The sequence below is a fragment of the Hemicordylus capensis genome, chromosome 3 (assembly GCF_027244095.1).
Source record: "Hemicordylus capensis ecotype Gifberg chromosome 3, rHemCap1.1.pri, whole genome shotgun sequence".
Taxonomy (NCBI): domain Eukaryota; kingdom Metazoa; phylum Chordata; class Lepidosauria; order Squamata; family Cordylidae; genus Hemicordylus; species Hemicordylus capensis.
The window spans coordinates 232,440,248-232,464,828 of NC_069659.1; the positions used below are offsets into that span (position 1 = coordinate 232,440,248).

Sequence of the window (24,581 nt, forward strand, 5' to 3'; positions counted from 1 at the left end):
AATGCCAGGTTCAACCAAAATTTGATTATACACAGCCAAATTTTCAGCTTTAACGTGGTAACCCCAGCCTCTCTTCGGAGAGCAGCATTAGTAACAGCACAGGCAACTTGGAGAATAGCTCTTAGAAACTTTGTCTAGATTACTTCCAAAGGAGTAAAGTTGCCATAAGGGCCAAGCTGTGCACCATAGAGAATCTGAGGGTATACCTTAGTGATAAAGAGTTTAATGGCCACTGGAACAAAAAGGGCACCTCTTGAGAAATGAAAAGACTTAATGACATTTGCCGACTGCTGTGCACTATGAGAGACAGTATTAGGGTGGGCTTTACGACCCCCACTAAAGTGGAAGGCCACCTCAAGATATTTGAACACCCTCACCTGTTCAATTCTTTGCCCATTTATAGACCATCTAAAGTTCTTTGGGCGCTTTGCAAACACCAAGACTATTCCAAGTTTTGGAATAGTTTATTGCTAAGGCCTCCTTAGCACAGTAAGAACTCAGAGATGCTACGGCACACCTTAGCCCTATTTTAGTTTGTGAAAGTAGCACTATGTCATCTGCGTACAGTAGTATCGGGACATGTCTACTCACCAATTTAGGAGGGTGAAGGGCTGGATCATTCAGGTGGGAGACTAAAGAGTTAATATAGAAATTAAATAGAGATGGGGCTAAAATACAACCTTGCCTCACTCCTATATGTAGGTATCATTCACACCTATACTTGTAAACATCTCTATACACATGTACAGCCAAGTATGAATATGGCTAGTGTCTCACATACAGTATTTGACAAAAGACTTTTCCAGACCTCATAGTTTGCTGCTCCTTTTAATTCAAAAAAAAGAATATCAGCCCAATTTCTTATACAGAATTCATTAACTTGTGAACTACATAGCAAAAACAGAAGCCAAGGTTTAGCAAGAAACATGGCTTTTGCCAAGAACTTTATATACAATACAGAAGCTTACTAAAAATAAAGCTTTTAAAATATATATATACACAGCTCTTAACCGCTTGGTGTAATTCATTCATCAAAAGTATACTCCTTTTGGCACTGCATTCCTGTCTCTTTTCTTGCCAGCTCTCCTGTTTTTCCATCTAGCAAGGCATATTTTGCCCCATGTTCTTCCAGCTTTTTGAGACAAAAAGATCTCTGCTTTTGACAAAAGTCACAAATAAATGGCCTGCATACATTTCATTGATCTGGCCCACTCCATCGTCTCTTCCCATTGAAAGCAGATAGGTAAGTGATCCTGATAGGGGAGACACAAACATTTACAAAACCAACTAGAACCATGATTTGACTTCAGTGAAAATGTTAGTTCTCTGCCAAATACAGGTAAAAACAAATTTTATATTACATGTCATGCACACTCCCCAATGACATTACCAATCTAGCCTAATTCACACATTTACTTATATTGGGGTTCTCTCAATGTATGTTGAAAAAGTACCATTTGAACCAGCAGTTCAAAAGGATTTGATTAGCAATAATTGCCCCTCCACTTCAGTGGTCAACATCTTCACTAAACATGAGGAGGTGTTCAGTACAAAGCACCTCTGCAATATTTAGTAATCCAAGGCCCCACTACATGTCGAGGGAATCAATTTTAGCCTATCCTTCCCCTGGAAGTGCTCTTTAACACCTGAACAATATGCCCGAGGGTCACACAGCTCTTGGAGACATATTTTCAGGTGTTAAGGAGCACTTCTAGGGGAAGGCTGATACAGAGGAAAAAATCACTCTCTCTCTCTCACACACACACACACACACACACACACACACACAGACTTTGGATTACTAAATGCTGCAGAGATCCCTGCAGGCAGCACCTCCACATGGTTAGTGAGGAGGTTGGCCATTGCTAACAATACTGCCACTGTAGGAATCCCTGCAAAGAGAACGTTAATGCAACTGTGGAAAACGCTATACAGTATAGCACTGTAATGCTGGTTTGGATAATACTTTAAAATCCACATTAAAGAACTCCTTTCCCTCCCAGTTTAATTCATTTTTACTGCTCCACCAGTATTTTATTATATTAGCAACTTCTGGAAGATATAGACACACTAATGTGCTTTTGCTAAACTCTTGTGTACTACAGACCTGAAAAGGATTTATTTAGAGGAGCTAAAGATGGGTGCATTGATACATAAACTTTATTACAGTCTTTGACCAGCACAGAAACATGAAGGAAAAAACAATGTCACACCCATGCAACAATATTTGTTGGCCGCCCAGAGACGTAAGTTTGGGTGGGATATAAATTTGATAGATAGATATAGTTTTACAAATATACAATGACACAGTAAATTATTCCACTACATGATATGGGTGCATTGCATTTGTGTCCTATTCCTACAGGAGTCCCTCAAATATTGTGGGTTTCACATTTGCAGTTTCAGCTATTCATGGCCAAGCTATACCGGTGACCCTCATTATCCAAGGAGTTCTGTTCTGCCCTACAACCATCCATCCATCCATCCATCCATCCTTCTCCTGGGTGTGCCTTGGAATGTGTGTCCCAGCTGACTGGCTGGGCGGCTGACAGGCCTGATTGGCCGAGGCACACCCAGGAGGATTGGTCACCATGGCAGCGGCAGGCCTGGCCACAGAGGGCAGAGGCAGCAGCGGGCCCAGCCCACCCACGGAGGCAATGCCCAGGAGGGAGGGGAAGAAAGTGGGGGGGGGGCAGAAGTGGCAGTGGGGAGGAGAGGCGGCTGGGTCTGAAAGTGGAGACTGGGGCAGAAGGTGGCGGGGAAGAGGTAACCGCCAGCCGCAAAGATGCTCTGTGCGGGATCGGCTAGTGGATAAGGAAACCACAGATAACAAGACCCTGAGTCAATGGGAATCGGGGGGAGGATTAGGTTCCTAGAGCTCAAACAAGGACTTAAAAAAGCAGGGAGCAGACATAAACAAGAGAAATAAAGTAGCATACCATACTCTCCAGCTGTTCAGCAATGCCCCCCCCAAACCCAAATTCTACCAAACATAAAAAATAAAAATTCGAGGGGTAGATATTTTTTGAGGAGTGAGCCACAAAATGACTCCATAGTGCAAAATGGTGGCCGGAAAAGATATTAGAAGTCATTTCTGGCCAGCCAGGAACCACAGATAGGTTAAACTATTAGAACTGTGGATAACAAGGGGGATATATATAGCCTGACCGCAGATACATGAAACTACAGGTGCCAGGACCATGGATAACAAGGTCACCGTTTCAATTATTGAAATTAATATACCAGTTTTCAATTATTGTGGTGGCAACTCTTGGCCATTTGTGGTTCCTGTGCATGCTTTTCATACTTTCAGGGGCATTTCTGGCTTGCAGAGAGTTCTGCAGGCAGTGTAGAACCATACTGGGACGTTTTTGTGGCATTTTGAGGCTTTGAGGGGGGCATTATTGGAGGAGCTGGAGTATAGGTACAATGCTGTACTCTCTTATTTTCTGTAATTTTTAGTAACTTTTTTTAGTGTATCAAGCAACCTAAACCCATCATTCCCATAGGCACAAGGTTTCAATTATTGCGGTTTCAACAGTCACAGTGGTATTGTGGTCTGTGACCCATATTATTCTAAAGCTTCTTGTACTTTGCACTCAAAATTGTTAAAAGGAAGATCAGCCAAAATTGGTCATGTACCTTCACCTCAGCCACCTAATGGGCGCAGCGGGGAAGTAAGTTGCCTAGAGAGCAAGAGGTTGCTGGTTCAAATCCCCGTTGGTATGTTTCCCAGACTATGGGAAACACCTATATCGGGCAGCAGCGATATAGGAAGATGCTGAAAGACGTCGTCTCATACTGCACAGGAGGAGGCAATGGTAAACCCCTCCTGTATTCTATAAAAAACAACCACAGGGCTCTGTGGGCGCCAGGAGTCAACACCAACTCGACAGCACAACCTTGCTTTACCTTCATCTCATCTCACCTGGCCTGTAGGTTTTCAGAGGTTTCTGCATCAGGCTGTTGATGACGTTAGTCACAGCAACTTTGGCATGAAGTGCAGCATGGTATGCCATCTTTGGCTCTTTTACATCTGTACAGTCACCAATCGCATAGATGTTATCATATCCTTTAACCTGGAGGTGCTCATTCACTTTCAGAGCACCATTACTTGCCAGCTGGTCACCTAAGTAGCAAGAGAGGAAGGCGTGAAATCACTAGCTGACATACAAACTCTATGCTAAGATTTTATTTTACTTATTTAACATATTTTTATACCACCCAAAACTTACGTCTCTCGGCGGTTTATAACAAAATAAAAACAGAAAGTAAAACATTAGTTAAAACAAAAAGTTTAACACATTACAACAATTTATAATTTTTAAAACAATGTTTTAAAACAGCATTAAAACCATTAAAACAATATTAATTAAAAGCCTGGGTGAACAGATGCGTCTTTAAAGACTTTTAAAAAGCTGTCAGAGATGGGGAGGCTCTTATTTCACTCGGGAGCGCATTCCAAAGCCTCGGGGCAGTAGCGGAGAAGGCCTGTCCCTGAGCGGCCACCAGACGAGCCAGTGGTAAATGCAGACAGACCTCTCCAGATTATCTCAGTGGGCGGTGGGGTTCATGACAAAGACGACGTTCTCTTAAATACCCAGGGCCCAAGCTATTTAGGGCTTAACCAAACCCTTGTATTTTGCCAGGAAACATATCGGCAGCCAGTGTAGCTTCTGTTGCACCAGGGGTGGGGTGCAGGAGGGGTCAGTTTTGGGCAAGCCCCCTTGTGCCTCCCAAAACTATGTCCCTGAGGGACCCTCAAGGGTACTGTTTTTGGAGACACAGGCAGCTGCAGAATGAAGGTGAGATGGCAAACAATCACGTGCACTCCTGTTTTGCAACAGAAAACCCCAATGTGTCAGAGCAGGTAGTCTGGATGTACAGGTGAAACTCGGAAAATTAGACTATCGTGCAAAAGTCCATTAATTTCAGTAATGCAAATTAAAAGGTGAAACTGATATATGAGACAGACGCATTACATGCAAAGCGAGATAAGTCAAGCCTTAATTTGTTATCATTGTGATGATCATGGCGTACAGCTCATGAAAACCCCAAATCCACAATCTCAGAAAATTAGAATATTACATGGAACCAAGAAGACAAGGATTGAAGAATAGAACAATATCAGACCTCTGAAAAGTATACAGTGTACTGTGCTTGATTGGCCAGCAAACTCGCCTGACCTGACCCCATAGAGAATCTATGGGGCATTGCCAAGAGAAGGATGAGAGACATGAGACCAAACAATGCAGAATTGCTGAAGGCCGCTAATGAAGCATCCTGGTCTTCCATAATACCTCATCAGTGCCACAGGCTGATATTATCCATGCCACGCCGCATTGAGGCAGTAATTGCTGCAAAAGGGGCCCAAACCAAGTACTGAATACATATGCATGCTTATACTTTTCAGAGGTCCGATATTGTTCTATTCTTCAATCCTTGTCTTCTTGGTTCCATGTAATATTCTAATTTTCTGAGATTGTGGATTTGAGGTTTTCATGAGCTGTACGCCATGATCATCACAATTATAACAAATTAAGGCTTGACTTATCTCGCTTTGCATGTAATGCGTCTGTCTCATATATCAGTTTCACCTTTTAATTTACATTACTGAAATTAATGGACTTTTGCACGATATTCTAATTTTCCGAGTTTCACCTGTAAGCCATTATGGAGTCTGATCAGTTGAGCTTCATTTAATACAAAGTGCAAGATAAACATTGGAAGGAAAACACAACAATGCTATGATCCATTATTGATCAAAGCCCTCTATGCCTAGTTCGTAGAACAAATAAGATAATTCAACTACTTCTACCTCTGACAAAAGCCAAACAATGGTAAGAGAGATGTACATAAAAACAGTCCTTCAAGTGCCAACTTCAGACACGAAATTCACTTAGCAAGTACTCGTATGTGATAGTCACCAGCACTCTTCTCACCAACAGTGCTGATAAAAGCAAACAGCAGAGTGAGCATGTGCATAAGAAGGTTCAGTGCTCCTTTTCTGGAGTGCCAAACCAGTACGGAGGTGGGGGTGGCTTTAAAGGGCAGGGAGGGTGCCCTTACCTGCCCCACTGGCGCTCTCCCCAAAATCGTTGCTGCGGGGCTGCAGAGTACCACCCTACAGTCCCGGTCATCCTCATACCGGAAGTGGACGATGTGCATGCGCACCCTGGATATATTACAGTACAAGAGGATTTATCCCATATCTTCAAAAGTTTTCTCAACATGGTTTTTGAGTCAGTGAAGATATTGATTTTCATTAGAAACATGAACTTATACATGGACACTTGATAAAGCGGTTCGAAACAGTTTATCATCGGGTTGCTGTTGTGCATTATTCTGGCATATATTATGGACTATATAGTTCTTTTTATGATTGGATGTTATTTAGTGTATCCAACGTTTAAATAGTTAATTTACTTTGTATGATATATCACCACAATTCTACATGATTTATGATAAAGATAAGGTTAATATATTTCATTTCTCATGCATTTTTGGCATTTATTGAATTATTGGATCTGTTGAATTGTGATTTGATTACAAATCTTAGCTGCCACACTTGCTCGCTTTAAAAAAAAAAATTTTGTAGATTGAGGGTTTTTTTGATGCTTAGCCAACTTAACTAGTCCAGCAGAAAGGCAGGAGATATATATGTATATTACTACCAAATAAGATGTCAGCATTTTGGAAAATAATCTGCACAATGTCTCCCTCGATTACTAAACTTGTATTTTATTTTAATTAATCCCCACCTCCATGTTTTAATAATGGACTTCAAGTACAAAAACGTCCATTGTAGTATGTGTCAATACTTCTCATGAAGTGCCAAATCCTGTACATGACATAATCCTCTTTCAAAAGGTCATTTTAAAAAAAGCGTTAACAATTCTTAATAATGAATGCAGCCTCTCTAACTTTTATTGCTGAGTTGATACATACTGCAAAGATAGATTTCAAATAGCAACACCAGAGCTGCAGAAATTGTGTGTGTTACTTCAAGCTGGAGAGCTGGGTAGGAAATAACTTACTGAATACACTGCTGTATACTGATGAATTGACCTTTATTCCATTGCAGAGGATGACCATGTCAGCAACAACCTCTGAGCCTTTATCAGTCCTTACAGTCATGTTCTCCCTGAATTGGTTTAAAGTCAGCGTAGGCAGATTGGCAACTCTTTCACCTGTTACAAACAGCCCAAACCAAACAGCCATACACAAAACACATCAAAATTAATTGAACTTCCAAGACAGCTGACATGAAGAGGCATTGCCCAACTTGTCCTTTTAATTTCAGTGGGACTACTTTGAGTAATTTTCCTCATAGCCAATAGTATTAAGCCTTCTCTTTTTATGCTTTAAAAATGGATTCTGACTATGTTTTAGTTCTTTAACAAGACATAACCTTTAAAATAACTGTTAACTCATGTTATTAAACTATCTGGCTCCAAATCTCTACTTCCATTTTGTCAAAAGAAGATGTGTGCATAACTAACCCTCCTAATTATAGGCAGTATCTCAAAAGTGCACTAATGAGCAGTGTCTGCTTAAAACACAGGAACCAGTTTGGAAGTGGGTAGTGTTACTTTCATTCAAGTGAGAGCTTAACTCCTTAAAAGGCAATCAAGAAAGATTTCAGTCAAATACACTCCATTCTCTCATTAAGTAATTGGAATACAAAGAGAAAAAAACAAGCAAGTTGTTTGCCATAACATCTAATCCCTGAGGGTATCTTTAAACACAATGATTTGTACTTGGGTAGAATCCCCAAGTACAACATATACATTCTGCACATCATGTGCACACATTTTTGGACTCTTGCCCTATTAACATACACATGGAGCTCAATCTTTTTCCAATCACTGCTATCAGATATATTAGAGACACAAGAAGAGAAAATCCCAGGGTACAATCTGAAGATGCATGATAAAGTTGACCAAGTCTATGTCTGGTCACTGCTTGGATGGCGACCACCTGGGAACCCCACATACACTGCCTTGAGTCCATACTAGAAGAAAGGTGGGCATACATGTAATAAAGACAAACAGCTGTCTGAAGAACAGTGGTGCTGAAACCCTGGCATTCCGGGAGGTGGGGGCGGAGAGAGTCTTTGTCTTGCCTTTTTACTGCTGACAAGCATACACTATATTGTGGCAGAGGATATTTGGAGCCCCAGAAAGCGTGGAGGGGATTTCTCTCTCAGTTGTTGGGCTGAGCTTCTTTTTATTATTTGTTTGTTTGTGTTTGATCTATATACCGCCCTTCCAAAAATGGCTCAGGGCTGTTAATTTTAGCTTTGCTGCTTATTTGATTTTTTAAGTTTTCCATTTTTAATTTTTGCATTTCTTTTTAGTATTGTTAGCTGCCTTGAAGGGCCTTCAGTGAAAATGGCAGGATCTACCTATTTTAATAAAGAAACCACATCTGCAGACTTCACACTATTTCGTGACTCGGGGATCACACCCAAGTTGTTTGAAACAGGCCTTAGCTGGTCCAGAAGCATCTATAGGAAGGTGTTCTTATAAAAGGCATCTTCCATCTCTCTCGATCAGAGGAGAACCTGAGATCCACACGCAAATGTTACTAACATACAATAAAATCAGCTATGTGCCTACTCAAAAGGAGATGTACCCCCTTCCGTATAAGAATCTCCTTCAGCTCCTGCCGGACACACGGGAGGAGTTCTACATCCGCCAATGCAGTTTTTGAGTGAATGAGTATGACCTGAGGGCACAAACACCAAACAAAATATATCCAGCTGGTAAAGTTTATCATTGAAGATCCACATCCACACTAAAATAATCAGCTCTTTTTTTAAAAAAAAGTGTATTAAAATGTGGGAAGTCCATATAGCTCTGGAGATTTCAAATCATGCAGCTTCCCACATTCATGTTTGCTGCACTGGCATTTTCATTAAACCGTGACTGGCACGGGTGCACAGCCATGTTGAGCGCAACCCCTGCTGCCTGTCTTTGTGGGCCCACCTGCCACTTACACTCCCTGCTCACCTGCCTCACCTTGCCAGCCACAATATGGTCCAATGTCACCATGCTGGTGCGAGCATGCTGCCCCATCCCAGTGAGAACAGACTCGGGTGTGATGACGCCATTATTCCACCCCACAGCTGGCCAAGGAGGCAGCACAGGCATGTGAGCAGGCAGCACAAGCAGTCGGGGTCACGTCCATGGGAGGGGCAGGAGGGCACAACAGGTGCACCCCCCAGGCAATCAGCAGCTCGTGTGCCGCCACCCCCTCCACTGCACCACCTGTCTATGCACCCAGACTGGCTGTGACCACATCTCACAGTGCAAAGAAGAGTTTGTGCTTCTCTGGAAAGTAGATCCAGATGTCCTCCCCGCAAAGAGTGAAGCCTTGGTGTGGAGAAGTACACTAAATGCCATAGGTCAAGATTCCCTATAGACACAGACAGAACAGAGCCCTTGGATTTCCATTCTGTGGCAAAATGTGAGGAGTGATCCTAAGGTAAGTGGCCAGATAAAAGTCTTCTCATCAAAGCAAGATCAGTTCTAACCTATCTCATACTTAACAAGACCAAAAGGGGAATTGGACATTTGCATGTAGTCCAGCATTTTGTATATATTTATGCTGGACTAGATAGGCCTTGGGCCTGATCTAGCAGGGCTGTTCTTCTGAACAAAAAAGGAGGAAAAGAAAGAGCACCTTATCTGTGAAATAGTTCACGTCCTAAAAATGTACCAAGACGGTGGGATGCAGACATTAAAGGATGTATCTGTGCTAACATAGATGCTATGTTATCTATGCAGGTCAAGATTTACTGTGGTTCTGTGAGAAAGACTAGGAATCTCTAACAAATAATTCTCAAGCAGCTTCACTGAATTTACCATTATCAGAATTCTTTGGGGGAAGCAACAAGTGAACTGTTTGAAAGCCAGTATAAGTTTTAACCACCAGAACAATCAAAGTGGCAAATAGAAAGAAAGACAATAGTATAATTTGTGCCTTTTACCTCTTTGGTGGGATACTCGGTCTTAACCTCTGCAGCCATCTCAACACCAGCACCACCACCACCCACGATTACTATGCGAGAAGCTTTCTGCATCTTTCAAGACCAAAAGGAGAAACAAGATGATGTTACATTCCTTCCTAAATCACAATGGCTGCAGAGGAAGCAGAGAATTTTCAGTCCACCATTCACCTCTCCCCACCCCTCGCCCTCATCTTTCTGCATGTTGGGGAGCAAGAGGCATCTCCTCTACTAAACATGGCAAATAAACCTCCCAACATCATCTGGCCCCAAAAGAACCCCGGAACAACCAGCTAGATATCAAAAGGCCAGAAGTGATGAAGCTTCACAAACCTCCTGAGGAGGGACATTTAGAGTCTGGGTGACACCATGGAGAAGGCTCTGCCACCAGATGGTTCTGTAATCTGTGCCCTACAGATGTATCTCCAGTAGTGTTAACACAGAGAGCAGAGCCTCCCCCAGTGATTTTCTTGTCTGGGCCTATCAAAAAGCATCTTGCATACTTTGGTTAGGATACACTGGCTAAACTCTTGGAATCCTAACCAAAATTTTGATCCAGGCACCTTACCCAAGATTCATACGACTAAAGTCCAAGTATATTTTAATTTATTGCATTTTTATCCAATCCTTGCTTCATGTACCTCAGAACAGCATACATGGTAGCCTCCAACACAATTTTACCCTCACAAACATACAGCACTAAGACAGGTTTGGCTAAGCAAGAATGAACCATATGCTAGTAGGAACTTGAACGTGACTAAGCTGAACACACTAACCAATATACTACACCAACTTTCTTTGGTAAATATTGCAAAGGTTTTTAATTTGCTGGCTTTTTGGCAACAGGGGCATTAGACATTGACATCTGTTAGGTTTACCTTATTTATATGCATGTGCACTACAGTTATTCAAACACTCTAGTCTGCAGGACATTGATAGATAGATAGAGAAATTTATTAATTAATTACATTTATATCCCACTCTTCCTCCAAGGAGCCCAGAGCGGTGTACTACATACTTGAGTTTCTCCTCACAACAACCCTGTGAAGTAGGTTAGGCTGAGAGAGAAGTGACTGGCCCTGAGTCACCCAGCTAGTTTCATGGCTGAATGGGGATTTGAACTCAGGTCTCCCCGGTCCTAGTCCACCACTCTAACCACTATGCTGGCTCTCCAGATATTAGAGCTATTGAATATGTGCACATTGTATTAGTGGTGTGCACAGAACCGCCATAGTATGGTTCAACACGGGGGTGGGGGTCTTCCTTGAAGGGCGGGAGAGGGTGCACTTACCCCCGCACACACACACTGCTTTCCCCCCGCCGGCGCTCTGTTTTTAAGAAATTTCTTGGGGCGGCAACATACCTCCCTGCCACCTCTTCCCCCATTCCTGGCTGAAAGCAGGTACTGCGTGTGCCACACACGTCGCACGCATGATGCACGTTGCACGTACATGTCACACGTCTAACGTGTGTGGCATCCATGGAACGTGCGCACACACAGTCGCTGCTTCCGGCCAGGAACGGGGGAAGGGGCGGCAGGGAGTTACATTGCCACCCCAAGAAGTTTCCTAAAAACAGAGCGCCAGTGGGGGGAAAGCGGCGGAAGGAAGAGCAGCGGGAATCCACATTCAGCCATGAAACGATCTGGGTGACTCTGGGCCAGTCACTTCTCTCTCAGCCTAACCTACTTCACAGGGTTGTTGTGAGGAGAAACTTAAGTATGTAGTACACCACTCTGGGCTCCTTGGAGGAAGACGCCACGCACGTCACGTGTGTGACATGTGCGTGTGACGTGTGCAACATGCGTGCAACGTGTGTGGCGGGCGTGCGCTCGCAGCTGCTGCTTCCGGCCAGGAACAGGGGGAAGGGGTGGCAGGGAGGTAAGCTGCCGCCCCAAGAAGTTTCTTAAAAACGGAGCACTGGCAGGGGAAAAGCGACGGGAGCGGTCAGCGCACCCTTCCCCGCCCTTAAAGGAAGACACACACCCCCGGCGTTGAACCGCACTGCAGCGGTTCTGTGCACACCACTAATACAATGTGCACACATTCAACAGCTCTAATATCTGGAGAGCCAGCATAGTGTAGTGGTTAGAGTGCTGGACTAGGACCGAGGAGACCCAAGTTCAAATCCCCATTCAGCCATGATACTTCCTGGGTGACTCTGGGCCAGTCACTTCTCTCTCAGCCTAACCTATTTCACAGGGTTGTTATGAGGAGAAACTTGTATGTAGTACAGCTCTCTGGGCTCCTTGGAGGAAGCGTGGGATATAAATGTAATAAATAAAGTAATATAAATAAATAAATAATAAAGCGCACCCTCCCCCGCCCTTAAAGGAAGACACACCCACCCACCATTGAACCATTGAGCTGGCGCCTGTGTGAACCAGTTCAGAGGCCTTTTGAATGGCCTTTGAACCGGTTCGTGCAAACCACTACATTGTATGTGCATTGAACACAACGTGTGAATAAGGTTTCTAACTCCTCCAACTGCCATTTTGTCACAAGCCAGTCATAGGTGCCCCTAAATTGAGCCAATCTAGGGGTATATGTGTAATGTGAAAATACAACTAGTCAAAGGTTGTACTTTCCAACCGAAACCGATTTTCAGGCTTACCTCCTTGACCATATCCTCATAGGACTGAATAGCTGATTGCATGTCAATGAGTTTGTTAAACTTCCCAGGGAATGGTCCATCACTTCCTGTGGCAAGGATAAGATGAGAAAAGTAGAGCTCCTGAAGGGGACATAAGAAGAGGGTCAGAGCTTCTCAACCAACTAGAGCCTACAGGTTATCATGTACTTTAATCTGAATGCACTCACATCACCATCCTTCAACAGGACATGCTGTTTTTCCAGGTCAATTCCAACCACCTTGGCTTGCCGGAAACTGTCTTTAAAGGTCACAGAGAAGGGGATAAAGGTCTTCTTTGCAAATCCTACAAGATTATGTAGGAGACATTAAAAGCAATTAATGGTAATTAATAAGTAGGATATTATACATGTACAAATCATAGTTGCATCAGTACCAATCCAACATTAAGGCTCACGAAACCTTAACTGAAAAGAATTAAGAGAGGAGAGGGAGTGCCCTAAGTATCCCAAATGCTAAATCACAGTAAATTATATCCCATTATGCTGAATTATTGTTGGTTGGTTTTTTTAGGTGGCTGAAGATACTGTGTTCCTAGAGAAAGGAATGCACACTATATGACAAGCCAAACCAAGTGACAGCCACCAAAATTCTATATGCCTTCTAGGATTGCTACCTGCCTGAGACTGCAAATATGGCAGGGGGACTGTCAAGCAACAGGAAGGACACAAGACATGGCTGATGGGATTTTTGACAGAGGGTCACATGGCACACATTTTAGATATCCTTGTCCACCAGATCTTAAGAGCAAGACAGAAGTCTGAGGCAAACTGGAAAAAGTATAGCCGTCTTCCATAATTCAAAACGTGGGTCCAGGGGGAAGCAGGAGCATAACCACACATCATGTCACCAACACATTTCATGGCCACACTCACTGCTCTCCCCAGGTTCAGGGCTTGTGTGCAGAAGCAAGTCCTGAAACAAGGGAGAGAGTAGCCCCATTCACTCATCATATTCAATGCTTGTACCATCTGTGAACAACGTACTCATCCCTACATCTATATGCATGTACACTACAATTATTCACACACTTTAGACGGTGGGACATAGTAGAACTATTGAATGTGTGCACAAAGCACACATTCAAGCACATTTACTCCTGCAGAGCCAGTCTTGTGGTAGCAAGCATGAATTGTCCCCTTTGCTAAGCAGGGTCTGCCCTGGTTTGAATTTGAATGGGAGACTACATATGTGAACACAGTAAGATACTCCCCTTAGGGGATGGGGTCACTCTGGGAAGAGCATCTGCATGCAGAGAGTTCCATTCCAAGTTCCCTCCTTGGAATCTCCAAGATTGGGCTGAGAGAGACTCCTGCCTGCAACCCTGCAGAAGCTGCTGCCAGTCTGTGTAGACAATACTGAGCTATATGGACCAATGGTCTGACTCAGGATTAGCAATAGTCCCTTATTAGCAGGGACGTCCCTTATTTCAGCCCAAAATTGGATGCCATTTGTCCCTTATTTTCAGCTAATGGGAAGAACCCATGGCTCAGATCAAACCAGTTATTTTCACTAACAAAATAAATAAATAATGAGTTCCAACACCTTTCCCTTCTCCCTCCCTACCAGAGTACTACTCTGTGGTTCTGGTGGGCTACAAGCTTAGGGTTGCCAAAAGTCTCATACTGGGGACATTAACAAAAACAGTAACAGCCATCAAGGACTGGCTAACAGAGCCAGCATGGTGTAGTGGTTAGAGTGCTGGACTAGGACAGGGGAGACCCAAGTTCAAATCCCCATTCAGCCATGATACTTGCTTGGTGACTCTGGGCCAGTCACTTCTCTCTCAGCCTAACCTACTTCACAGGGTTGTTGTGAAAGAGAAGCTCAAGTATGTAGTACACTGCTCTGGGCTCCTTGGAGGAAGAGTGGGATATAAATGTAAACAACAACAACAAAGTATTATCCCAGTATCAGGATCATGAAAAATCATGCAAGCAATGACTACTAGATAGTGGTCATGTGTGCAACCTATTTTTTACTGGCTAATAATGCTGCTCTTTCTAGAAAACAAAATTACAACACACCCAGTTTGGCTAACTATGCTTATATTAAGAAGCGGAGGAGGAGAAAAAGCGGCCTCCCATCTTGGCGGATCAGATACACCTCTCTTCAGCACACACACACAACACACACACACACAATACACAAACCCTTCTTCTATCCACACCACCCACCACCGCAGGAGGCTTTACTCATCTTCATCCCTGCTCTTCTCCTCTCCCCGCATGAGTCTGGAAAGAGCGAGAACAATTATTGGATTCAATGGGGTTTTAGTTATATAGTGTTGCTGCCTTGAGCCACGCCCCAAACTTTCGCCATCTGCAATGAATTGTGCAACTAGAGAAAAATGCTGAGTCAGGCAACTCAATCAACCCGCGAGTACGCCGGTCTTAACATTTCAGTTGCAAAATCCCGAAATAGACACGCTGTTAAGTATTACCATTTCACACACACACGCTGCCACGCCTAACAAAAGGCAGGGGACGAATAACCAGGGCAGGACTTAACGAGACTGAAAGGAACAAAATGGAGAATTATTACCGCTCTCGACAGAGGCACGGAGGGCAGCAACGTTGTGGTGGAAAGCATCTCTCATGTCCACAAGAACAAACGGGATCCCCCAAGACTTGAGTAGGTTGGCCGCTTCTATCCCCCCAAAGCCTCCGCCAACCACGACCACACGCACCGAATCGTCCACAGAGAGCTTGGACCCCATTACGAAGCAGAACTTCTTCTTCAACGAGAACAGCTAAGGAAAGAGAAAAGGGGGAAACAAGGACTTGTGTGGATGCGCCGGGGCAGTCAATGGAATGACGTAGAACTGTCCACTCTCAACATATATAGTTTGCGGTGTAGACATTGTCACACAGTGTCACATTTAGAACCGGCAACTGGCTTTTCGAGAAGCAGATTAGACACAGTCCTGTAAATTTTACTATAGTTGCTAACTAGCAAGGGAGGTTTGTAAACACACAGCTCTCGCCATTCAAGTCGCAAACTACCCACCACCACGCTTTACTGCTAGAAATCAAGTGGTCCGGACGGATGCTATTGCTTCCCAGATCATTATGGCAAAGACAAAAATGCTCTCATGTACTCTGCTGTCTGAAGCCGACTCGGGAAACGGAGAGGAAAGTCCATTAACTTCCAGAACTAGAGGCAGGCACTAATTAAAGCGGCTTTCCAGTTTCCACCTACCTGCGAATAAATTAACCTCCAGCTCTCCGCTAGCGAGCGACTCGCACAGCAGCAAAACTTCTGCAAACAATCAGTTTATTTTTATGGGGTACAGCAACACCCTTGCCCTTGGCTGCATGCTTGATGGTATCCGCCATTAATCATTCACCAAAATTGGCCGGAGGTTATACGCAGGGGGTGGGACCGGCCGGGGGACAAACAAGGAAAGGTCCTTCGTCAGCTAGGTGTTCTGCCATCTAGCGAGACACTGTGAATATCCCGGCCTGCAAATTATATCAGAGTGCTCCAGACCCCCGATACCAAAGACATCCCGGAGGTTTCCCACACACAGCTTCTGGGTTCTCGGGGTAAATGTTGAGTGAAGCCACTTCGAATTATACTCGTGACATGAGGGAAGCAGCCCCTCCCCTCTGCTCTCGTTTTCCTTTTGTGCCGGTTCACATTTCATGCCTCCCTGGAAACATGGAGTTTCTTTGGTTTCTTTGGTTTTCTAAACACATCAACAGTAACAGGAGAGGAGAGCTGGTCTTGTGGTAGCAAGCATGACTTGTCCCCATAGTTAAGCAGTGTCTGCCCCGGTTGTAAGTCCGACCCAGCCCCACGCCCCCCCGCAAGGTTTCCCCCCTGCTGCACAAACAGCCGTAGGTGGCACACTACCCACCACCTACTTCTGCACTTTTTGTAACTGAATTAAAGAGAACAGGAAAAGGAAAATCTGCTCTCTGGCCTGCTGGAATAAGAGCTCTCCAACTCTGATAGCTTTTGAAAAGATCTTTAAAACATATCTGTTCAGCCAAGCTTGCAATTCGATTATAAATGCATATAATTCGATTATAAATGCATACATTGTTTTTAAAATATTTTTAAAATTTTTAAAATCTTTGTTTAAAATGTTCTTGTTCTTGTAGAAAACCACCTAAAGATGTGAGTTGAGGTGGTATATACAGTAAATGCATAAAATAAATTAAACGAACAAATAAATAATGAGCAATTATTTTCTCTGTTTTGTAGTGTTGTGTAATGGTTGTATGCCTAGATATGGAAGGGCTTCATGAGTGATGCAAGGCCTATCGGGTGTGTTACAACATCCATTTTGGGGGAAACATGGTTAACTATAGGATCTTTTGACCCAGGGCTAATATCTACAAAAGGATTGGACAATAGGGGGAGAAGTGATGAAGCTTCTAAAAAGGCAGTCAAGACACATCTGTTCACCCAGGCTTTTAATTAGATACTGTTTTAATAGTTTGATTATTTTTCATAGTTTTAAAACATTGTTTTAAGTTTGAAATTGTTGTAATGTTTTAACCTTTTAACTTGTTTTTATTGTTTTGTTGTAAACCGCCTAGAGACTTGAGTTTTGGGTGGTATGCAAATATGTTAGCTAAATAAATAAATAAATGAACAAACAATGAACTAGAATAAATGTTATATATTCAAAGATTCACAACCATCAAGATAGGCATTAGCAATAATATTGATTCAGTTTCTGAGGGATTAAGCAATCAGGAGCTCTTTCAGACGGTGACTTTACCGCAATTTTACTTTGGGAGGGTGGGTGTGGATTCACATATCAGCCAGATGTATCCCTAAGTCCATGAGACCTATCAGAAAGCACTTCACACATGATTCAGGGTTTGCCCTCCATATTGGAACCTAGCCTGATTTATGCTGCTGCTGAATGCTAGGTCAGTTAACGCAAAAACATCTCTCATCCATGATTTGATTGTGGATGAACATGCTGATCTGGTATGTGTGACAGAGACCTGGTTGGATGAGCTGGGTGGGGTTGGTCTCTCTCAGCTCTGTCCTCCAGATTTCCTGATTGCGCAACAGCCCCTCCTCAAGGGTCGGGGAGGGGGCGTTGCAGTCATCTATCGAGAGATCCTCCCCATTTCCAGGTGCCTGGTCAGGCAATCTCAGAATTTTGAGTGTTTGTCCTTGAGGGTGGGCCTCTGAGATAGGCTGGGGATTCTGCTGGTGTACCAACAAACCTGCTGCATTTCAGTCTCCCTACCTGAGCTGGCGGGGGTGGTCTCGGAGGTGGCCTTGGGCTCCCCGAAGCTTATTGTTTGGGGGGATTTCAATGTCCACTCTGAGGCCCTCCTAGTGCGTGTGGCTCGGGATTTCATGGCCTCCATGGCAACCATGGGCCTGTCTCACCTGGTATCAGGCCCTACCCACATGGCAGGACATACTCTGGATCTGGTTTTTGCCAACTGGGGAATAAATGATCTGGAGGTGGGGGAGTCTGAGATAACTCCCTTGTAATGGACAGATCATCATCTGGTGGGGTTTAGTTAGACTGCTCCGTCTGTCCTTTGCAGGGGTAGTGGACCGATTAGGATGGTCCGCCCCCGGAGGCTTATGGACCTGCTTGGATTCCGGACGGCCCTCGGGGAGTTTCTAGTGTCCAAAGCTGGTGACCCTCTCAAGGCCCTAGTTGATCTCTGGAATGGAGAGACGGCCCGGGCTATTGACACGGTTGCTCCTAAAGGCCCTCTCCGGCTTGGTGGAGCCCGATCTGCTCTTTGTCTTTCCTCGGAGCTTAGGGCGATGAAACAACTCGGGCGACGGCTGAAACGACGTCTGGAGGAAGAGTCGTGACGAATCCAACCAAACACGGGCTAGAACCCATTTTAGGGACTACTCCGTGGCGCTGGAGCCGGTGAAGAAATGTTTTTTCTCTGCCTCCATTGCATCTGCTCAGTGCAGACCGGCGGAGCTGTTCCATGTAGCAAAGACATTGCTGCACACATCCCCCCAGGTAATGGGGGAGGAATCATCTACAGCCCGCTGTGATCAGTTTGCATGTCACTTTGTGGATAAAGTCGCTCACATCCGTGCTGATTTGGACTCCAGAGTTTTGGCAGTTCCAGCAGACGTGCCTCTGGTCCCATCTGGTCCCATTGTGTTGGATTCTTTTCAGTTGGTGCGGCCTGAGGATGTGGACAAGATCCTGGGCAGTGTGCAGGCGACATCTTGTGCTCTTGACCCTTGCCCTTCATGGCTAATAAAAGCTGCCAGGGAGGGTACAGGTAGATGGTTGGAGTTGATTACTAATGCTTCATTAAAGGAGGGCAGGATGCCATTGTGCCTCAAGAAGGCAGTGGTAAGACCATTATTAAAAAAGCCCTCCCTCGATCCCCTCCTGGACAACTATAGACCAGTCTCTAACCTGCCCTTTTGGGGCAAGGTGATAGAGCGTGTGGTGGCGTCCCAGCTGCAGACGTTCTTGGATGATACAGATTATCTGGACCCTTTTTAATCTGGCTTCCGCCCCAGATATGGGACTGAGACTGCCTTGGTTGCTCTAGTGGGTGACCTATGCTGGGAACTAGACAGAGGCAGTGCGTCCCTGTTGGTTCTGCTGGACCTCTCGGTGGCTTTCGATACCATCAGTCATGGTATCTTTCTGAGCCGCTTCTCGAGTATTGGAATCAGAGGTACTGTGTTGCAGTGATTCCGGTCCTTTCTTGGGGGGAGGGTCCAGAAGGTGGTGCTGGGGGACTACAGCTCGGCTCCGTGGCCATTGGCCTGTGGGGTCCCGCAGGGTTCGGTCTTGTCCCCCATGCTGTTTAACATCTACATGAAACCGATGGGAGAGGTCATCTGGGGACTTTGACTGAGTTGTCAGCAACATGCAGATGACACTCAGCTCTATCTCTCCTTGTCACCGGATCCTAGGGTGGCGGTGGATGTCCTGAATCGGGGGCTGGAGGCTGTGATGGGTTGGATGTGGGGCTAATAAACTGAAATTGAATCTGGACAAGACGGAGGTGATGTTGGTCAGTAGGAGAGCCAATTGGGATGAGGAGATTTTACTGGTTCTGGATGGGGTTGCACTCCCCTTGAAGGAGCAAGTACACAGCTTGGGGGTACTACTGGACCCGACTCTGCTTTTGGAAACTCAGGTGGAGGCGGTGGCCAGGGGTGCCTTTGCACGGCTTCAGCTAGTGCGCCAGCTGCGTCCCTTTCTCGAGAAGGCAGATCTGGCCATAGTTACCCATGCCTTAGTCACGTCATGACTGGATTACTGTAACACTCTCTACGTGGGTCTGTCCTTGAAGAATATCCAGAAACTGCAGCTAGTGCAAAATGCAGCAGCTAGGGTTTTATCTGGAACTGCCCGGTGGGAGCACATCACACCCATTCTGCACTGGCTGTCAGTTCATTTCCAGGTCCAATTCAAAGTGCTGGTTTTGACCTTTAAAGCCCTTAGCAATTTGGGTCCAAGATACCTGAGGGACTGCCTGCTCTCAAGGGTTGCTGCCTACTTGACGAGGTAATCTGCGGGGGCTCTGCTCCGGGTGCTGACAATGAGGGAGGCTAGGTTGTCGTGCACTCGGGACAGGGCCTTCTCTGTTGCTGCCCCCAGACTCTGGAATGCTCCTCTGTCAAATTGTGGCTTTCTACCCAGGCTTTTATATGATTGTCTCCACTTCTGCTTCTTGTATTTTGTACTGTTTTTGTGCTAGTGTTTTTATTTATTTATTTTTAAATCAGATTTGTTTTTATATTTTTAGTTCAATATTTTAATGTGTCTTTTTATAATCTTGGTTTTAAATTTTATTGTGAGCCGCCTTGGGATTTTCTTAATGAAAGGTGGGGTATAAATTTAACAAAAAATAAAAATAAAATGTCTGGGGTTTTAAAAAATCTTCTTTTTGTATCGGAGTATCCGTTATGCCTCAAACTCACATGAAGTATTGCGGTAAAACCATGGTTAATGCAGAGTGATTGAAATACATTGAAACCATAGAGTGCTGGGAAAAGGAACTAGATTGATAGGATGTTGCTGGTAATAATTGAAATAATGGATAAAAATAGAGACTTCAGAGCACAAAATTCTTAGAACAAGCTATATTAACAGGAGAGAGAAACCAAAGTGGATGGGGGGAGATTGGGGAGGGGTAGTAGAGCAGACAGAGTGACAGAAGGAACCACGAATCTTGGAGATGAAACAGTTTGAACAGGAGGGACAATGCAAATGAAGAGGATCTCTGAAATGCAGAACAGCTGTGGGCCCATTCAGGCGCACCCCTTTTACACGCAACTAGCCGACCCCACACAGATCATCTGTGCGCTCTTTGGGGCCAGCGGTTACCTCCCCCCCGCCGGATTCTGCCCCAGTCTCCGCTTCTGGGCCCAGCCACCTCTCCTCCCCAGAGCCACTTCTGCCTGCCCCCCCTGCCACTTTCTTCCCCCCTCCTGGGCCCTGCCTCCACGGCTGGGCTGCTGGCAACCAATCTTCCTGGATGGGCCTCAGCCAATCAGGCTCGTCCGCCGCCCAGCCAATCAGCTGGGCTCTGGGACGCACATTCCAAGGCACACCCAGGAGAATTAATATAATAGATAAGGCTCGAAACCCATCATGAACACACCCACCCCTAATCATGCTGACGCAATCCCTGGAGTTTCGTAGCATGTGTAGAGGGCCATTCGAATGATAACCTCCTCACACATGAACAACAGATATGCCGAGAATGTGTTGGCATGTTCTTATAATAATTACTATTTTATTTTGCTTTGTGCTTGTAACAGTAGCTCATATATAAATAACTCACATATTGTCTTTTTAAAGCTAGTAATTGACTAAAATACCCCATCTTGAAAGTAGCTTCACAAATTGCTAAAATGAACATTAAGCATTTCCCCTCCCCCACCAAAAGTCTACTTTATACACTTGCTTCAAAACAAGGCTTTGCAAACAGGGGTGTATCTAGGGTGCAGCAGCAGGGCACAAGAAGGGGGGCCCCATTTTTTAAAATGAATTTTTTTAAAAAATGGCAACCAAAAACAAAATGGCCACCATGCATGCTCAAATGGCCTCTGCAAGGCCTAGCATGGCCTAGGGCCTCACAGAGGCCATTTAAGCATGCATGGCAGCCTCCAAAATGGCCACCACGCCGATCCTTTCAGGTCCGAACAGGCCCGAAAATCAGCCCTAGACAGGCTGCAGTGGTGAATTAAGAGGCTGGTGGGGGGAGGGGGAACCTTTGCAGACCCCCCCATGGCCTTTAGGAAGCCCCCAAAGGGGCTACAGGTAAAAAAATTTAATTTAATATAATATAAGTCACTGTACACATATTCAGTTTGGCACTATGTACAGAGATTCAGGGCTTGTGAATACTGAGCTGAAGCTTATGAGCTAGGATCTTATTCATTTGCTCTTACTTTGCTTCTTGTGATAAGTGAATTAAATGTGATGCCTTAATAATATGGCTATTAATGGTGAGTTTGTCTTTGAATCAGTATGAAATCCTTAGTATTAAGGCCCATTGGGAGTTTCTTGCTGTCTTTCTCTCATTTTAACTGTCTTTCTGAAAGACTAGAATATACTCCAAGCAGTGACACAGTTTACTCTGCATATCCTTTAATTATTTTCAGAGTATCTGGGAAAAGTCAAATTCTCCATTTATTTTTAAAACTTATGTAATAGTGATACTACAATGCATAGTAGAGAATTAGACAGGCACTTCTGTTTAGTTTTCAAAGAACACCTCCACATAGTATTTGGGTATTTCATGAGCTCCAACATACTGAAATTTGTAGTTTTCCAGCATTTTTTGGTCTGGCTACGTCCACTGCTAAATAGTTTTTGAAATATTAAAAGGTTAATGAGCTTGACTTGTATTTTTCAGCTGATATTATGGTAAAGTAATCTGAGTAATCTGAAAAATGGGTGTCAGATGTTTGGACAGGGGGTGCAATTTCAGTGCTTGCCCTAGACACTATTTTCCCTAGAAACGCCTCTTGCAAATCAGATCACAGGGAACTCATTTTAAAAGCTCCCTTGCCCTTGGAATGCTTGGTTGTCTTTAAATCCTAAGAAATTGGGGTAACTCCATATATTACATTCTACTATCCTGTTTGAAATCAAATTGGTGGCTTTTCCTTCTGTAGTGTATAGACCTACACGGTAGTTGCATATGCTTAGATGTATTTCATAGAAAGGATCAAACTAGGCTGTGTGCTGCTGTGATAGGTGTAAAAAATTGCTATTTGAATTTGCTTCTGAGTTTACATGTTTAGGATTGCCGTGCATGTGGCTAAAAGTCAACATAAATATGTTGACACTTTTTTAAAAAAAATGACACATATCCTGTTCTTCCTCCAAAAGAGTTGAGGGTAGTGTACATGTTCTTCCTGCCCACTTTTATCCTCACAACAATCCTATCCTCATCACATTGAGTTTCATGACTGTATGGGGAATGCAAGTCCCCCATTCCTAGTCTGAACACTCTAATCATTTCGCCACACTGGTTCTCAACTTTGTGGGTATTGATTGAGGGAGAAATCTGATGCAGGAATAATTATTTTTAGGGGTGAAGCTAAACAGCGTGGTGTAGTGGTTAGAGTGCTGGACTAGGACCAGGGAGACCCGAGTTCAAATCCCCATCCAGCCATGAAACCAGCTGGGTGACTCTGGGCCAGTCACTTCTCTCTCAGCCTAACCTACTTCACAGGGTTGTTGTAAAAGAGAAACTTAAGTATGTAGTACACCGCTCTGGGCTCCTTGGAGGAAGAGCGGGATATAAATGTAAAATAATAATAATAATAATAATAATACACCAGATATCACTGTAGTCGAGAAGAAAGAAAAACAAGTTAAAATAATCGACATAGCAATACCAGGGGATAGCAGAATAGAAGAAAAAGAAATAGAAAAAATCACCAAATACAAAGATCTACAAATTGAAATTGAAAGGCTGTGGCAGAAACAGACCCAAATAATCCCAGTGGTAATTGGCGCCCTGGGTGCAGTTCCAAAAGACCTTGAAGAGCACCTCAACACCATAGGGGCCAAAGAAATCACCATCAGCCAATTACAAAAAGCAGCTTTACTGGGAACAGCCTATATTCTGCGACGATATCTATAACAACAGCAACAACATTGACAATAAAATTCTGGCATCCCAGGTCCTTGGGAAGGACTCGATGTCTGGATAAAACAAACCGGTCAATAACACCTGTCTGACTGTGTAAATAAATAATAACAATAATAATAAACTAAACTAGTGGGGAGGAGAGTGTTGGTTGCCTCTAGGGAGCATGAAATGTTTTCATTATCAAAGTGTGAGGAGGCTGAGGGCCTCAGCCAGACCCTGTGGGCCCAAGCCCTGGATCTTTAAGTACCCAGCAATACCTCTGCAAGGGAGAGAAGGGGAGAATGGCAGGATCGTCCATGCAAAAACTGGATTTGGCAGGTATGTTCAGAATTTATTCTAAAGATAATTTTTTTAAAATTCACTCTTTCACTGAGTGTATTTTGGTGTAAAAAGTAGTGCATTCAGCTCATTTATGTGGTAAGGCAAGGGGGAGTGGGACAGAAGAAAGAGGAAGAGAGAAAGGGGGAGAGGAGGAGGAGGAGAAAGACAGAAGGTGTTGCAATGTGGGAGCAAAGCGACAGAAAGCAGCGCAAAACTATGTGCAGCCCCCTGGAGGTGCATTGGAATCCAATCTGGCCCCCCACCAGATTTGAGTTTGACACCCCGGCACAGTGCATATGCAAGAGAAAGAAAATCCAAGCCCCAATATTTTTATTTAGGAGGGAGGGATCTTTTATGAAAGAAAAACTCCTGTAGCACCTCTTGTATTTTCCTGCTGGATTTGCCCTTGCATCCTCTTTCCTGAGAAAACAGGTAGATTGACTTAATTCTTGTTCTTCTGGGAAAGATTCGAGAGATCTTCTGACTGGTCTACTCTTGAAGTAGTT

General features: G+C 44.2%; 1 protein-coding gene across 2 annotated transcripts; it reads right to left on the minus strand.

Annotated features, from left to right (window-relative positions):
• Positions 1-812: 812 nt before the first annotated feature.
• AIFM2 (apoptosis inducing factor mitochondria associated 2) lies at positions 813-16,195 on the minus strand. Of its 2 annotated transcripts, XM_053312681.1 has the most exons (9): positions 15,863-16,195; positions 15,206-15,413; positions 12,832-12,947; positions 12,626-12,745; positions 9,995-10,087; positions 8,622-8,730; positions 7,038-7,190; positions 3,929-4,129; positions 813-1,253 (listed from the first exon to the last, which is right to left on the minus strand). In XM_053312681.1, the coding sequence occupies exons 2-9, from the start codon at positions 15,378-15,380 to the stop codon at positions 1,099-1,101; spliced, it is 1,122 nt and encodes a 373-aa protein (XP_053168656.1). In that variant the 5' UTR covers positions 15,381-15,413; positions 15,863-16,195; the 3' UTR covers positions 813-1,098. The 2 variants fall into 2 exon arrangements, with proteins under 2 accessions (XP_053168656.1, XP_053168657.1); XM_053312682.1 differs by lacking the exons at positions 15,206-15,413; positions 15,863-16,195 and adding an exon at positions 14,839-14,881.
• Positions 16,196-24,581: the final 8,386 nt, after the last annotated feature.

Bases quoted from the DNA above. Each gene is read 5' to 3' on its own strand.
- AIFM2 (XM_053312681.1), bottom strand. From the start codon at position 15,380: ATGGGGTCCAAGCTCTCTGTGGACGATTCGGTGCGTGTGGTCGTGGTT. The intron at 12,746-12,831 runs GTGAGTGCATTC...TGTCCCCTTCAG, and splicing joins TCCTGTTGAAGGATGGTGAT to GAGCTCTACTTTTCTCATCT. The intron at 4,130-7,037 runs GTAAGTTATTTC...CTTGCTACTTAG, and splicing joins AGTATACAGCAGTGTATTCA to GTGACCAGCTGGCAAGTAAT.